The 16,858-nt window shown below is 45.4% G+C and overlaps 1 protein-coding gene across 1 annotated transcript in view; it reads right to left on the bottom strand.

The window, feature by feature from the left end:
- Positions 1–16,858, bottom strand: part of TTC34 (tetratricopeptide repeat domain 34) — a 65,444-nt gene that overhangs the window by 28,840 nt on the left and 19,746 nt on the right. Inside the window, 4 exon segments of the mRNA XM_063145417.1 lie at positions 3,158–3,350; positions 8,227–8,452; positions 11,165–12,551; positions 12,554–12,700. Coding sequence (XP_063001487.1) covers positions 3,158–3,350; positions 8,227–8,452; positions 11,165–12,551; positions 12,554–12,700 — 1,953 coding nt within the window.

Below are 16,858 nucleotides of genomic sequence, written 5' to 3'. Positions count from 1 at the left end.
ACAGTTGCATAGAAAAGGGAATTTCAGCAGGTGTCATGTGTATATATGGAGAACCTGGTGAAATTCCCTTTTCATCACAATAGTTAAAGGTGCAGGAGCTATACTAGTGACCAGATTTCAAAGAAGGCAGGGCACTTGCAGCTTTAACTGTTGTGATGAAGAAGAAATGTCACCAGGTTCTCCATATATACAAATGACACCTGCTGAAATTTCCTTTTCAATACAACTTTTAAAGATACAAGAGCCCTGTCCTCCTTTTCATATGGTCACCCTATCTGAACCCCTCCTGACTGCCTCAAAAATGGCTGCTACCATTTTGCAGCTGAAACCTGGTGGCAGAGCAGCAGCAAAAAGCACTGCTTTCCCTTTAAAACAAGCTACGCAGGGAGCACATACCTTGTTTGGACGTGGAATTGCACTCCAGGGAGGCTTCTGAAAGTGCGGTTCTGCTTTCCAATAAGGCACATGTTCCCCATGTGCATATTTTAAAGGGGAATTGTGGCTTTTTATTTTTTTAATTTTATTTATTTAAGGATTTTTATGCTGCCATTCAGCCAAACAAGGCTTTCACGGCGGCTCAAAGTATTTCTTGACAGTCCCTGCCCACAGGCTTACAATCTAAAAGACATGACACAAAAGGAAAGGGGATTGGGAGGGAGGAGGAGGAGGGGGAAAAGGAAAGCAAATTCAGGCACTACAATCTTAGTTGCAAAGTTCAGCAGTTGCAGTTGACAGCAGGAGGGAGGGGGCTCTCAGCCGGAGCTGGACCCAGGCATGGTGGAGAGGTGCTTGGCTGCTGCTTCCTCACTCACTGGTGGCCTCTGCAGAGACAGTTGGTAGCAGGAGGGAGGGAGCTCTCAGCTGGAGCTGGACCCAGGCACGGTGGAGAGGTGCCTGGCTGCTGCTTCCTCCCTCACTGGTGGCCTCTGCAGAGACAGCTGGCAGCAGGAGGGAGGGGGCTCTCAGCTGGAGCTGGACCCAGGCACGGTGGAGAGGTGCCTGGCTGCTGCTTCCTCCCTCACTGGTGGCCTCTGCAGAGACAGTTGGTAGCAGGAGGGAGGGGGCTCTCAGCTGGAGCTGGACCCAGGCACGGTGGAGAGGTGCCTGGCTGCTGCTTCCTCCCTCACTGGTGGCCTCTGCAGAGACAGTTGGTAGCAGGAGGGAGGGGGCTCTCAGCTGGAGCTGGACCCAGGCACGGTGGAGAGGTGCCTGGCTGCTGCTTCCTCCCTCACTGGTGGCCTCTGCAGAGACAGTTGGTAGCAGGAGGGAGGGGGCTCTCAGCTGGAGCTGGACCCAGGCACGGTGATTTTAGCGGCCATCACTATGACAGCACATTCGACGGTGGTGGTGGGTGGCCGGGGCAGCAAAAAAAGTGGCTAGGGGAACATACCCAGCTCATGGGTTGCCCATATCTGCTTTATATTCTTAAACAATGAACATTTCTGGGCGGAGGAGAGTAAAGATCACATAGCCAGGCAATCAGATATTTAACCGCCCTTGCTTAGCTGGTTTTTTTTTTATTTTACGCAATGTAGTTCCGCAGTGCGTATGACTCACTTTGCGCAAATTTTGCAAATTCGGCCAAAGTTTGCACAGCTTGCTCAGGAATTTGCGCAACGTGCAGAATCTCCCCGACCCCACCACCCTGTGCAAATTTCCCAGGCAAGCCATGAACCGGATTGCTGCAGCTCAAATCGGGTGCCACAGAAGGAACCAAAGTGAAGTCCGTGGGGCCGAGCCTAGGAAAACTAGTTGAACCCCACCCCATAAATCTATTTCTCCAGTATCCCCAGACCCAGCCAATGGTCAGGAATGCTGGGAGGTGCAGACCAAAATATGGAGAGCACGAGGCTGAGGAAGGCTGATATATACCAAATGTATATTAGTATACACTCCATCTCATAGAATCATAGAATCGTGGAGTGGGAAGGGACCACAAGAATCATCTAGCCAAACCCTCTGCAATGTTCAACCGCAGCTTTTAAAGCTCAACTAAAAACTTTTCTTTTTCCTAAAGCTTTTAAAACTTGATGTTGTGCGGACTTTATACTGCTAGTTTTACCCTACCCTGTGCCTGCTTACCCTACCCTGTGCCTGTTGGCATTCTCTTCCCCTCCTTATTGTTTTACTATGATTTTATTAGATTGTAAGCCTATGCAGCAGGGCCTTGCTATTTACTGTTTTAGTCTGTACAGCACCATGTACATTGATGGTGCTATATAAATAAATAAATAAATAAATAATAATAATAATAATAATAATAATGTGCAGGGAAACCAATTGAGAGGTGGCTGTCCAGCCTCTTCTGAAAAAAACTTCCAGAGATGGAGAACCCACAACCTCCCTCGGTAGACCGTTCCGCTGTTTGACAGATCTTACCATCAGAAAGTTTTCCCTTATATTTAATCGAAATCAAAGAAGCTGTAATTTATACCCCTTATTTCAGGTCCTAATTCCTGTGGCCATGGAAAATAGTTCTTGACCTTCTTCCCTGTGGCAGCCTTTTCTGTACCTGAACACTGCAAACATGTCTCAGTGCCAATCATTATGCAGCCGAAATGGCACCATCTACGCACAAGAGGGTGGGATCAGTCGGCCTGCAGAACTCCCATGTTTTGCATAAGTACAAAAAAAATATATCCTAAGGATGTAAAATATCCTAAGCAGCTGGGGATGGATTATTATTATTATTATTATTATTATTATTATTATTATTATTACCCAAACAGTGGCCACAGAACGGCAGGTGCCTCATTGATTGTAAGCCTATGCGGCAGGGTCTTGCTATTTACTGTGTAATCTGTACAGCACCATGTACATTGATGGTGCTATATAAATAAATAAATAATAATAATAATAATAATAATAATAATAATAATAATAATAATAGATAGAGGGATGAAACAAAACCAGGAGGTTGGGGCAATGGAATAGAGTGTTGTGGAGGATGGCATGACTGGCTGGTTGGCCAACATCCTGAACAGGAGCATTCCACACTACAATGGTTTGTTGCAAGTCCCGCTTAAAAGGAACTACTTTGCAACCATACAGTTTATACAGACATCTGAAAGCACAGGGAGGGAACCAAGGGGCCTCCCGCATCACTATGATCACACTCATTTTGCATGAAGACAACAAAGTATTTCTGGGGTCTTACCAGCAGCGATGATGGCAAAGGAGAGGTACATGACAGCTTCTTTAATGTAACCATCGCCTTGCTTATTCTTCAGGATTGTCATGGCCCTGGAGTGGCAGTGGCTTTGCATCAAGGTCCGGTCTTCTTCTTTTAAAACTTTCACAACAGTCAAGAAGCAAGACGTTTCTCCAGTTTGGGTCAGCTTCTTCAGTAGCTTCATTAAGGAAGGTTCACAGAAGAAAGAAGTTAACGTGGGCACTCCACAGCACAGTAGCACACCACGAGGGAGCTGTCAGTGTGCCATGAGATTTCTTTTTAGAAGAAGAAGAAGAAGAAGAAGAAGAAGAAGAAGAAGAAGAAGAAGAAGAAGAAGAGGAGAACGGCTCCTGTGAATTCAGCTACCGTCTGCTTTTCCTTGTCGCCTTTCAATTTAACAACTACTGAGGATGGGTAATCCTCCTGCACCTCTCTGTGAGGTCTGATGGAAGGATCCATCAAAATTTATCTCCAGCTTTGTTAATATAAACACTGCCTAGTTTCCCACCAACCAAGGAACCTGTCTGGTTCACCCAGGATGGAAACAGTTTGGAGTTAACAGCTGGATTTTATATTTTCAAAAAGGGAGCATTTATCACCCTCTGCTACTTCCTTGTCCCCAGAAGTCCTTGGGGCGTGGAGACCTGAAACCACCACTATGCCTGGCAGAGCCCAATTTGAATGCCAGCAACGTCCCCACTCCACATCATCTTAAAACTCTGACATCCCCTACTCCTATTCCTCTCCTAACATGATTTTTGTAACATTTTGCCTGATGATCTCAAACGCTTGCCTATTTTCATGATGGTTGAGTTGGCCACTATATGGATTTAGCAAAACTATCTTCCCCCAGAAGGAGGCTGGCCACAGTGTCTCTGAATGACTGGCTGTGAGAGATCAATAGGAAAGGGACAGAAAACGATACTGCCAATACCCTAATGGCTTTATGCAAATCTATGGGGCACCCGCATTTGAAATTCTATGTATAGCTCTGATTCCTGCAGACCCAAAATGATACTGTGGAAACGATATTGCTTAGAAAGGCGTAGAAACGGACAACAAAAATGATCAAGGGGCTGGAACAACTTCCCTATCAGTAAAGGTTACGTCTGGGTGGGTGGGATGTGATGGGATATGAAAAGTATAACGGATGCATGGCATGGAGAAAGTGGACAGGGAGGGAGACATTTCTCTCCCTCTTGCGTAACACTAGAAGCCAGTGAGGACATTCCATGAAGCTTGGTGGGAGATTCAAGACAAATAGAAGGAAGGACTTCTTTCACACAGTGCATTGTTAAAAACAATGGAATTTACTACTTGACTATGTAGCGATGGCCAGTGACTCAGAAGGCTTTGAAAGGGAATTAGAAAAACTCATGAAGACAAGGCTATCAATGCTGATGAGCTGGAGGTAATGGCTCAAATCCAGCAGAGGCATGGGATGAAACTTATATCGGGGTGGGCAACTTGTGGGCTTCCAGATGCTTTGGCTGATGGCTCCCACCAGCCCTCACCAGCAAAGCCAGTGGTGTGGAATTATGTGACTTGTAGGCCAAAGCATGTGGAGGACCACAAATTGTTCACCTCTGGTTTATTACATCATGCTGTCAACTCCCTAATTCAGCAATTGCAGCTGGCTCTTGTTCTTCACTGTCTGAAGCTGAGACCTTTCCTTCCTACCGAGCAGACCATGAGTAGACCCTAGGCAAAAGCATCTTTGGGCGGCTTGGAGGGCACTCCGATGTTGACTGTGTCTCCCTCCCTGCTGCCCGTGCTCTGGAGAGCCGTGAGGGAGTTGGGAACCGGCAGGTCTCAGGATGGGGTGATGGTATCCTTCAGGATCCCAGGTGAGGCTGCCCCCCACCTCCTTGGGAGTGGGGTTTGCTGTGGAATGCCAATCCCACTTCTCCAAAGCGTTGCCCCCTAGGAACAACAATGTATGCAAATAGTTATAGGCACTTCCTTGTTTTGAGCTGAGAAAAGGTTTCTCCCTAGCGGGCCCCAGATGGAGAAGCCAGGACAGGAGGAAGGAGAAATGTGGTAAATAGGAGTGTAGAAATAAAGTGAAGCCATGTTTGCATTCAGATCTGATTTCTAGGTCCTACTTACTGGGAAGAAACTACAAAAAAGGGTCACCTAGGAGCCTGAGAACCAATGGAATCAAGTCATGATGGCTTTATGGTGCTTCCAATATCAAAGGCAGCCCGAGGAACATGGGCAGGAGCGTGTGCTGTTGTGTTCATGTGCTGCTTGTGGGCTTCCCAAAGGCGTTGGACTGGGCCACCATGGGGGTCATGATGCTAAATTAGTTAGGGCTCTGGTGTGATCGAGCATGGAATTCGTAAGTATTCCTGCATCGAGCGGGGGGTTGGACTCAATGGCCTTATAGGCCCCTTCCAACTCTACGATTCTATGGTTCTATGATTCTATGACTGCCCTAGGCCTGGCATCTTCTGATCAGGTGGAATGACTGGAACAGTGACCCTACAACTACCCATGGGTTCTGGGTGGCTTGTTACCCATGGCAACAAACCACCTTGGTTGAGTTTACATGACATGACAAGCCACGCCGCTGAGGGTAATTACGCTGCGCCCCGCAAGTGGTAGAAAATAAGCCACCGTCGCTTATTTCCCCAGCCGCAATCACGCAAACTGACCCAGTGCCTCCAAGGGTCACAACACCCTGGCTTAAATGCAGTTCCAGGGGGCCGGGGCCTTCTCCCCAGGCCCAACGGTTCACAGCCTTGTTCCTTCCTCTCTCCTTCAGTTCACCACTCTCTCTCCTGTTCACCACTCTGCTGCTAAGATCATCTTCTTGGCTCGCCGCTCTGACCATGTTACTCCACTTCTGAAATCTCTTCATTGGCTTCCAATTCACTTCAGAATCCAATATAAACTTCTCCTGTTGACCTACAAAGCTTTTCACTGTCTAGCTCCTTCCTATCTCTCCTCTCTCATCTCACACTATTGCCCCGCTCGTGCTCTTCGCTCCTCTGATGCCATGTTTCTCGCCTGCCCAAGGGTCTCTCCTTCCCTTGCTTGGCTTCGTCCATTTCCTTCCGCTGCCCCTTACGCCTGGAACGCTCTTCCAGAACATTTGAGAACTACAAGTTCAACCGCAGCTTTTAAAGCTCAGCTAAAAACTTTTCTTTTTCCTAAAGCTTTTAAAACTTGATTTTGTTCTGACTTTTATACTGCCTGTTTGGTGCATTCTCTTCCCCTCCTTATTGTTTTATTATGATTTTATTAGAATGTAAGCCTATGCGGCAGGGTCTTGCTATTTATTGTTTTACTCTGTACAGCACCATGTACATTGATGGTGCTATATAAATAAATAATAATAATAATAGAGGAATCTGACAGCAGCAAGAATGAAATGGTGGCAGGGGGAGGCATCAGTGGTGGCCAGCCATCTTTCCCTGCTCTCCAGGTGTTCCATCCACTGGGGAACATCTTACCTAATGTGCAGACTTAGCTTGTAAACCGCCCAGAGAGCTTCAGCTATGGGGCGGTATATACATTTAATAAATAAATAAATAAACTTCTTGGAAGGGAGCTGAACAACAAGGATTAACCTTTTCGTTGCCCTACATAGCTCCTCTTGCCCTTTCTCATGCAGAAGTAGAGTTGACAAACCAAAAGATGTCAACCTATATACCACAAAATCTGACATTTTTGGGCATAGGATCAGGGTTGTGGTGATGCAGGATTTAATTTGGTTTCTTTGCCATCTGAAGCACACACAGCGTGCCAGTGCAGTGTAGTGGCTAAAGTGTTGGACTGGGAGTCGGGTGATCTGGGTTCTAGTACCAACTCAGCCATGGAAACCCACTGGGTGACTCTGGGCCAGTCACAGACTCTCCGCCCAACCTACTTCACAGGGTTGTTGTTGTGAGGATAAAATGGAGAGGAGGATTAGGTATGCTGCCTTGGGTTCCTTGGAGGAAAAAAGGCGGGATATAAATGCAACAGCAGCAATAATAATAATAATAATAATAATAATAATAACAACAACAACAACAATGAGATGTAAGCCACATTGATGGAGCAAATCCATGAAGTCAGTCTGCAAAAAGACATTTCAAATAAGAATATGTTTCCCTCTCAATTCTGAACAAAGGCAACAGTGCCCTCTGCTGGTAAGTAGCTGGTAATTCTGAACTAGCTTTCTTGTGGTCCAAAATGTGTAATTAATGTGTACATGCCCCACTCCCTGTTACTGGCTCGCTCTTTCTTCCTTTCCTTTCCTTTCCTTATCATGGGATAGAAGCTTTCCCAGTAATGCAGCTATCCTTCAGTCACCACTCCTCTAAATTTTGCAATATAGTTCTCCAATCCAATGAACATGTATATTAGGGAATATAATGTACAAAATAAATTATATTAGAAAAATTGCTTATACAATCTGCATATATTGGGGGAAATATACGCGAATGGAAACGAGCATGAAAATGCATACGAATTTTCATGCAGACTTTAAAAAATCATGCAGAAATGAAATGGAACAAACTTAAGATGTGGGGTGCGGGGGGGGGATGACGAACTGAGAGAAACTGGATTTGAGTCATCCACCCCTCAAGCATGCACATTTGTGTGCACGTACTTGCACACACGTGTATATAGACAGACAGTGTCGTTGTTGTGCCAAACTGAATTCTCAGTAGCAGAGAGGAGAGCTATAAATGTCTGGAATAATGGGACCAACAGAGAAGCTTCTTTAGGTGGGCATCTTTACTGTCAGACACGCTTTAGTCCATCTGCAGCTCCTTCTACTCTCTGCCTCTAGAAAGAAAAGCCTGGAATTCGGACTATGACATCAGCAACACACGTCCAGCAGAGAGTGCCATATACAGCTCTGCATGTTCCCCAATATATTGTAAACTTTTTTTGGATTTTAACTGTATGATGCCATTCCTGACTGAAGAGTGGCTTGTGTCCCATTATCTGTAGGCAATTGTTCTAAAAGAGAGTTATCTCATCCTATCATTGAATAAACATTCACTCACACACACGTTTGTAGACTCTGCCCGACAGGACCTCCACCCTGACCTTACCTGGTTGCAGTCATATAAAAAGCCTTTCTTCAACTGAAGCAGAGACAGCCTGGCTAGGATGGCAGATCTCTGGGAGGTTTTGGAGAGCGCCACTAGGAGGATCTTGTGAGCTTCATCCACTCGATCCATCTGGTACAGAGCATCGGCGCACAAGATCCGAGACACCTCATCTGAAGCATCTAGGTCCAACAGGAGAGAAGCCAGCTGGTGAACTCCGGATGCATCCCTGACCAAGCAACACAAAGAGAAGTCCTTCAGAACACCACGATGTGTCTTGTTCCACTAAGAACACTTTAGCATTGCCTGAATCAAAACCATCACATACACTTTAGTCATCCTTGAAACAGCCCCATAAGGGTGGTCAGTGGGGATGGGTAAGAAATCCATTCCACCCAAATTTTTACACAATTTCCAGGTGGCAAACCAATAGGCGAACCTGAAACAGAGTTGCACACCAAAATTTGCACTTTCTTGAATTTAGTGCTACAGTTTTCCACACCCCAAAGTGTGCACACCAGGGGAAAGGGCACACAAAAATCCACATGCTACAGAAAAGTGCACACAAAATGCACAAGTGTGAAAAATAATGCAGAGAAACACATTATAGGGAAAATACTGCCCTTTCCATAATGAGAATGGCTGATGCATATTGTGAGAATTTTGTTTCACATTGTCTTTGATAAGAATTTACCAAACGTCGCCAAAATTCTTCATATGTGGGAGAGAAAGAACTTAAGACTTAAAAAGTCCGAATGTGGGAGAAAGCAAAAGTAACGGACTTGTCCAGACACCTCAGCCCAATGAACTTCCCTTGTCAAGGAGAGCTCTACCAATCTGACAGAGATGTGCACAGAAAAAAAACATTCACCCAACTTCCAAAAGAAAAAGGAAACTCCTTGCATGAAGCTCAAGTTACACGCCAGGACCTCACGGACATTTGGCTGACTCCGTTGATGTCAAAATCAACTCCACAGAGGGCCTCTTCACACAACCATTTCAGCCCAAAGTTCATGCCATTCATCAGGGATGGATGAATCTGACACTTTTACAAAACTCAAGTTGTTTTCATGCCATTTATGGAGCCATTGGCAAATTTTGGCAAATCCTGAGAACAAACGATCCAACAAAATCCTCCCCCATCAACTCTGGCTAAATTTCAGTTGTTATTGCTATTCAATAGGAGTTGCCCTGGGGCTGGAGAACAGGATAGAAGCACACACTAGCTTCTATCCAGTGATGTGGGGCATTTTTTTTTCCAAAACAGAAAATTTTCCAGTGCTTTATTTTTCTGTGGAAAATGTTCTGTTTCATAAATTCATTAGTAAAAATGAATGTATGCCCATTGCAAATAACATTTTAGGGAAGAACGGCAGTTTCAAAGTTGTTATTCAGGTGATTATCTCTTGCATACATACATGTCACACACACACACACACACAGATGTCTCAGAGTGAAATGCAACTAATAAGTACTGAAAGAAGCTTCAGCAAACTTACTGGAAGAGAGTTGAATTCTGCTGAAATACATGAGTGTACAGTTCTTTGGGTTGATAAAATTCATTTTTCGTACCTTTGCTTTTGCTTAAATTTAAAGAATGTAAGGATGAAATCGTACTCATGTTTAGAATTTTAAAAGTCCTACAACTTCCATGCTGGCTGGGGAGTTGCCAGACTTTTTTCTGTCTAATCATGCATAGGATAGCATCCTAAGGCAAGTACATGCTATTGTCTTTCAATTTTTACAAGTATTCCAATACAAATGTCTACATAATATAACATTTAAATAACATTAAAGGAGCTATCCTATGGTCCCTAGATATCATCTGCAGGGCCATGGGATTTTTTTGAGGTTCCTGGATCCGAGATCAGAGTCAGGTCTCCAACCTTGGAGCCAAGAACCCATGCTTCCCCATCCCCTGCCCCCTCGCAGCCAGTGTGGAGAGAACCACACCGGATGCCTCTAAACGCTCACGAACACGAGCTCGTAAGGAGGAAAAGGGGTTGGGGAGGGTGCCTCATGAATGCCTCTAGTGTGGGAGAGCCCACACCCTCCCTAGGTCATTGGTTCCATTGTCGTACTGCTCTAACAGTCAGGAAGTTTTTCCTGATGTCCAGCTGGAATCTGGCTTCCTGTCACTTGACCCCATTATTCCGTGTCCTGCACTCTGGGGTGAGTGAGAAGAGATCCTGGCCCTCCTCTGTGTGACCACCTTTCAAGTATTTGAAGAGTGCTATCATGTCTCCCCCTCAGTCTTCTCTTCTCAAGGCTAAATAGCTCCTTTAGAGTTCTGATTGGTTTTGACTGATATCTGGAGCGGATCCACTGCCCCACTGTCATCAGAGCCACCAGCCTCTGCTGCTCTCCATCCAAACCCTTTCCTTAATAATTCTCTCCCTTCCTAGCCCCTTGTCTTGCTCTTATTCTCCTACTCATCCATATCTCCACTCCCAACCTTTTGCCTTCCTCTCTCACACCCGCACACCTTTTTAACTCACTGTTTCTCTTCCCCCCTCCCTGCCTCTGGCTCGCTATTTCTCTCCCCTCCCCCAGCTCTTTTGACTAGCCGTGCCCTGACAGCAGCCATTGAGTGTCTAGCCACGTCCTTCACGGGAACCATTTTGTGGTGGTGCCCACAGCAGTTTCTCCAATTCCCAAATGTGCTCACAGGTCTAAAAATGTCAGGACACCTGCTCCACATTCAGCCATAGCGGAAGGATTGGCTTGTTTCTGATGCCAAATTGTTAAAATTAAATTGTCCAAGTTCAGTAGGGAAATGAATAATGCTTGAAATCCCCTGAGCTTAGATTGGCAATTCTCAAATTCTGAGATCATTTAATCTTTGGGGAGATAATTTAGACAGAGGAACGATGGTTTCTCACTTCCACAACCTGCCCCATATGGCTGAACGGGACTGGTTTACGAAGACATACAGCCTTACCCTTCTTTCACCTGGAGTCCATTCAGGCCTCTTGATTTGTTCTGCTGGGGACCTGAGCTGCCACCATGGCTCCAATTCCTTTCTAGTATCTTCTGCATTTCCTCTTGGAGAACGATCAGAAGAAATCCTCTTTGGTTCCATGGTATGTATGCCTTGATCACAAAGCATGTCTCCTCAAATCTAAGCCTACAGGCAGTGATATAGTCCAGAGCCGTAAGGTAAGGACTCCTGCCCCAAGCACGGATCATGCCCCGGCCACCAAGAGCCTTCACACAACTGCTGGGATGCGGGGAGTTGTGCTCTATGACCTTCTGGAAATCCTGAAGGGCCTCTTTACAGTTTTTGGCATGGAGGTGACAAAAACCCCGCAAGGTGAGCAGTGTGTTGCAATAGGTCTCTGCCTCAGAATCCAGAAGACGGCTGCAGAGTTCCATGGCACACTTGATGTTGCCCTCCAAGAGGTAGCAGTCCGTCAGTCGGACATTGAGTTCACGCCTTGCTCCGGGGGAAATCTGAACGAGGAAGTGAAGGGTGCGGGTCACTGTGGAGAGCAGCTCCTTGCCGCTATCGCTTCGGACTTCAGGCCTAGTGCGCACGGCTTCTCTGTAAGCCGCAAACTCCACATCCAGGGCTGCTCTGGCATGCTGTTCGATCCTCTCGGCGTCACCAACGGAGAAAATCTCCTGGAGCTGCCTCTTTGCCAGGCTGGGACTCACCTCGAAGGCAGCTGTCAAATCCTGCATCATCTCTGGCACTCTCCCGCCCAGGGAGAAGTAAGCAGCAGCCCTGTCCATGAGAAGGCCACAAGCCCTTTCATCCCAGATTGCGCCACTGGCCGACAAGGCCTCTAAAGCCTTGCTGTAGACAGACACACACTCCTTGTACTTGTGTTTCTCAAAAAGGTGCCCTGCCTGGGCCTGGAAGACATGGATGTCTTTGGGTGCTACAGCAACCAGGAAGTCATAGCAATCGCTTTGCCAGCTTTCTAGGCCCCTGTTACCGTGACCGTTCCTGCGAAGGGAGATGAAGTCGAAGAAGGCCTGGATTATCTGACGCAAGTGTCTATTTTGCCTACTGCTTATGAACGTCAGTGTCTCATCCCGATGTTTCCCAAAAGCTTGGAGGTAATCCATGACACCATCTTCGAAGTGTGTCTGGGACAGCACCTGGGCCAAGCCCCTGGTAAGGGCCAGCTCCACGCAAGGATGAGTGCCAAGTAAAGAGTTACACTGGCTCACCACTTCCTCATAGCGGCCCAGTTTAAGCAAGGCTTCCATCTTGTAGAGAGAGGCGGCCATGTTGTTGCGGTGCAGGGTCAAGAGGAAAACGGCCGCAACGCCGACACTGAGAGTTGGGGCTTTTAGGCTGCAGCCACTGAACCTTAGGAACTCTCTAAAGCGGTGGCCACTTTTGCCTGAGTCTCCTTGCCCAGCGATGTCACCTTTTCGACAGCCACCAGGGCACTACAGCTGAATGCAGCCATATAAAAGGCAGTGGCTAATGACACTTCTTCAGAAGCTAATTGTCGGTCCCCTTCTTGTCACCGTGACCATAGTAACCTCTCCATCACCAGGAAACATGGCTACACCACTTGAAGGCCTGTTTTGTTTTCAAATTAGAAAGCGTAAAAAAAGACTGGTTAAAAAAACAGTTGAAGGAATTGTAAGGTTGACTGTTTTGACAATACAAAAGCCCCAACAGGACATGTTTGAAGGGGTCAGGTCATCGTGGTCTCCAATGGGTCAAAGCCAGAAGGGGCGTAGGCATAGCTGGGCTGGGCCTAGACCAAACTGTGGCGGTGTCTTCAATACCCACACCCAAATCATTTAGCTTTTGAATACCTTTCATTTTTCAATTACTTTTGTATTATTATTATTATTATTATTATTATTATTATTATTATTATTATTTATTTATATAGCACCATCTATGTACATGGTGCTGTACAGCGTAAAACAGTAAATAGCAAGACCCTGCCGCATAGGCTTACATTCTATTAAAATCATAGTAGAGCGATAAGGAGGGGAAGAGAATGCAAACAGGCACTGGGTAGGGTAAACAGGCACAGGGTAGGGTAAAACTAACAGTATAACAGTATAAAGTCCAAACAGCATCAAGTTTTAAAAGCTTTAGGAAAAAGAAAAGTTTTTAGCTGAGTTTTAAAAGCTGCAATTGAACTTGTGGATCTCAGATGTTCTGGAAGAGCGTTCCAGGCGTAAGGGGCAGCAGAAGAAAATGGACGAAGCCGAGCAAGGGAAGTAGAGACCCTTGGGCAGGCGAGAAACATGGCATCAGAGGAGCGAAGAGCACGAGCAGGGCAATAGTGTGAGATGAGAGAGGAGAGATAGGAAGGAGCTAGACCATGAAAAGCTTTGAAGGTCAACAGGAGAAGTTTATATTGGATTCTGAAGTGAATTGGAAGCCAATGAAGAGATTTCAGAAGTGGAGTAACATGGTCAGAGCGGCAAGCCAAGAAGGTGATCTTAGCGGCAGAGTGGTGGACAGAAACCAACGGACTGATGTGAGAAGAAGGAAGGCCAGTGAGAAGAAGGTTGCAGTAGTCCAACCGAGAAATCACCAATGCATGAACAAGAGTCTTGGCAGAAGAGACAGACAAAAATGATCGAATCCTGGCAATATTATACAGGAAAAAACGACAGGATTTAGCTACTGCCTCAATATGAGGAATATAATTGTTTGAATGACAATTTAATTCAATGTGTTGAATTTGTTGCCTTTAGGGTTCTGTTTTGTACATATTTTCACCACCATTGCCTTTTCTAGTATGGCTTTACAAAATTAAACATATACAATTAAAACATATGAATAGAAATATACAAGAGTTAAAATAGGATTAAACCAACATTATTATGTTTTGTACATAGCGCTGAGCCAAAATTTCTCAGAAGAAATGTTTTCTGAGAAAATGCCTGAGATGTTTATTGTTTATTTATTTATTTAAAGTATTTTTATCCTCCACTTCAGCTAAAAATGCTACCAGAGTGCCTTACAAACATTCAGTTAAAGAAGACGGCCCTTGCCCACAAGTTTGAAATTTAAAAGACATGACACACAAGGAACAAGGGATAGGTAGGGAAGAGGAAAAATGAAGTAGTCTGTTAGTTTGAAATGGCCCTGATTCCCCTCTCCTCTACGATCTGTCACAGCCTGCTGGAATGGAGACTTCATGCTTATTTCAGTAATTCTAGTTTTCTTAATCCCTGAGTAAAGGAAAAGCACTTTGATTTTTCCCCCCTGAATATTCTCCCCATTTGTATGTAGCAGCCACCATATTTCCTCCTCAGTGCCTGGGAGATAAAGAAAGGTGAATGGGGGCCCCACAAAGTGGCTGCTGTTGTCACTTGTAGTGGTGGAGGGCGGGGGGTACTTTTCCAAAGAAAGAAAGAAAGCTATATTAGTGCCGCTGCTAGCAGTCAGCCCGCCATGGAGAAAGTGTTGGGGAATTTCTCGTCTCCTGGAGAAATTAGGTGCAATCCTTTGCCTCAATTTCTCTGCCCACAAATTGGGTGAAATTTTTTGAGAGGTCATTTGCACACAGCTCTGTTTATACCCATTTTATAAGACTGATATACTAATTACATACATGATTAATCCGTTTCGAGGAACATATTCTAAGATGTCCCACAACTTTAAAAATCCACCATCAACAATCCGATATTCTAACCTGTGTCCAATACTGGGTACACAGGTTAATAAAGCCAGCTTTATAATGGAATGTGAGCAGTTTATACACTTTCTTTTAGATGCTCATGTTTAGGGGCCAAAGTATGTGAAGTGTCTTTTGGAGGGGGGAACGGAGTGGAGTATCCCAGAAAGGGCATAGCTGGCCTGTAGAGAACCCTCAATACAAGCACTCTGGTGTGGTGTGGTGCAGTGGCTAAAATGTTGGACTGGGAGTCAGGAGATCTGGGTTCTAGTCCCTACTCGGCCATGGAAACCCACTGGGTGACTTTGGGCCAGTCACAGACTCTCAGCCCAACCTACCTCACAGGGTTGTTGTTGTGAGGATAAAATGGAGAGGAGGATTAGGTACGCTGCCTTGGATTTGTTAAAAAGAGGTTAGAGGAGAGGAGAGGATCTACCCACAGCTCTCTCCTTTGATAGCTAAATAGAACCTCCAAGTTCAGAAGTCATATTCCACTGCATATTGAGGTTTGCATGATTAGTAATTCACAAGGGAACACATTAGCAATTCACTAATGTGTTCCTTATCTTACGCAGCAAATGTTGTGTGAATTACATTTAAAGGCAAACATTAAATGTTATATTTCTACAAAACATGCCTCAGAATCTTTGTTGATGCTCTTTAATACTTCCAGAAGCTCCATCCCAAACAATGAACTTAGCTTCTGGAAACTAAAGGCAAGTCTGATTGAATTTTGTTTGGATACACAGTTCCATAGTTACAAAGGTATGGACCAACAGCACGAATAGTGAATTTTTCCAATTATAAGACCAACTCTAAAAATACAAGCAAACAAACAAACGAGAAGCAGTGTGATGCAGTGGTTAGAGTGCTAAATGAGGATTGCTGAGATTCAAATTCAAATCTCTATGAAGCAAAGCTTGCACTGTCTCTCAGCCTGACCTCCCACATAGGTTTGTTTTGATAGAATGGATGAGGGAGAACCATGCATATATACCTCTGTAAGATCCTTTTACTAAATAATGAGAATGGTGAAAGGGTGCCTAGATCCCTTTTGCTTTTGTTTATGTGGTGGGAGTTGGGTGGGGAGAGACTCAGTTTCTCTGAAATTCGGCTCAGATACACACATCTCCCCGTTCTACTATCATGAATAGGAGAATGTGGATTCCTATAGGGTGAAATTCCCCTTCCATTGAACCACCACCACCTTCCGTTGATAAGTGTGGAAAATCAAAAGCAAGAAAGCAAAAGTCTACAGAAGGGGTGGGAACTCACTTGCCGAAGCACCTGCAGGAAGTCTTGGGCTGGAGGTGCGTGGTGGTCTCATCCTGCTTGCGCTGGAGGGAATGAATGAATGCCCGTGGCAGCACACATTCTCCCGGTAGCACTCCATGGAGACCTCAGCTCCCACGGCAAGGAAAGGGAAGCGAAAGAAAAGGCAGCAATGGCTGAGCCGGCCACATGCCCAACTGTTTCCCGGGAGACAGTAAACACAAGGCCAGGCTGCAGAGAGAGAGGGAGAGAGAGAACCAAGCATGAAAGGCCGTGGGCTTTCCTTGAGGGAAGCAAGACATGTCCATCCATGACAGTGAACCACGTCCACAGGTACCACTTGACTTTTGATGCAGTGGTTTGTACAGTCCAAGTCAATTCAATCTTAAAGGCCAATTCACACATTAGAATTCTGAAACTTAATCCAGATAAGGCAGAAACACGGTTACAAGGCCACTGGATCTGGATTGAGGCTTGCAACTGGTTCCACTCCCCCTGAAGAATCAGGTACTTAGCTTAGGAGCTCTCCTGACAGAGACAGGCTCACTCGGCGCCTACATTTTGGTCTTTTCAGCGGAATTGTTTTTAGTGCTTTTAGATCGTCGCACCATTTTTATCTCAGCTGCTGGTTTTCCTTTGTATTTTATTATGTGTTGCTACTGGTTTTATCTTGACTGGTTTTATTGTCATTGGTTTCTTATTTACTTATTTACTTATTTCATTTTTATACTGCCCAATAGCTGAAGCTCTCTGGG

The sequence above is a fragment of the Elgaria multicarinata genome, chromosome 20 (genome assembly GCF_023053635.1).
Source record: "Elgaria multicarinata webbii isolate HBS135686 ecotype San Diego chromosome 20, rElgMul1.1.pri, whole genome shotgun sequence".
Taxonomy (NCBI): Eukaryota; Metazoa; Chordata; class Lepidosauria; order Squamata; family Anguidae; genus Elgaria; species Elgaria multicarinata.
This window is presented reverse-complemented; position numbering and strand designations above follow the sequence as displayed.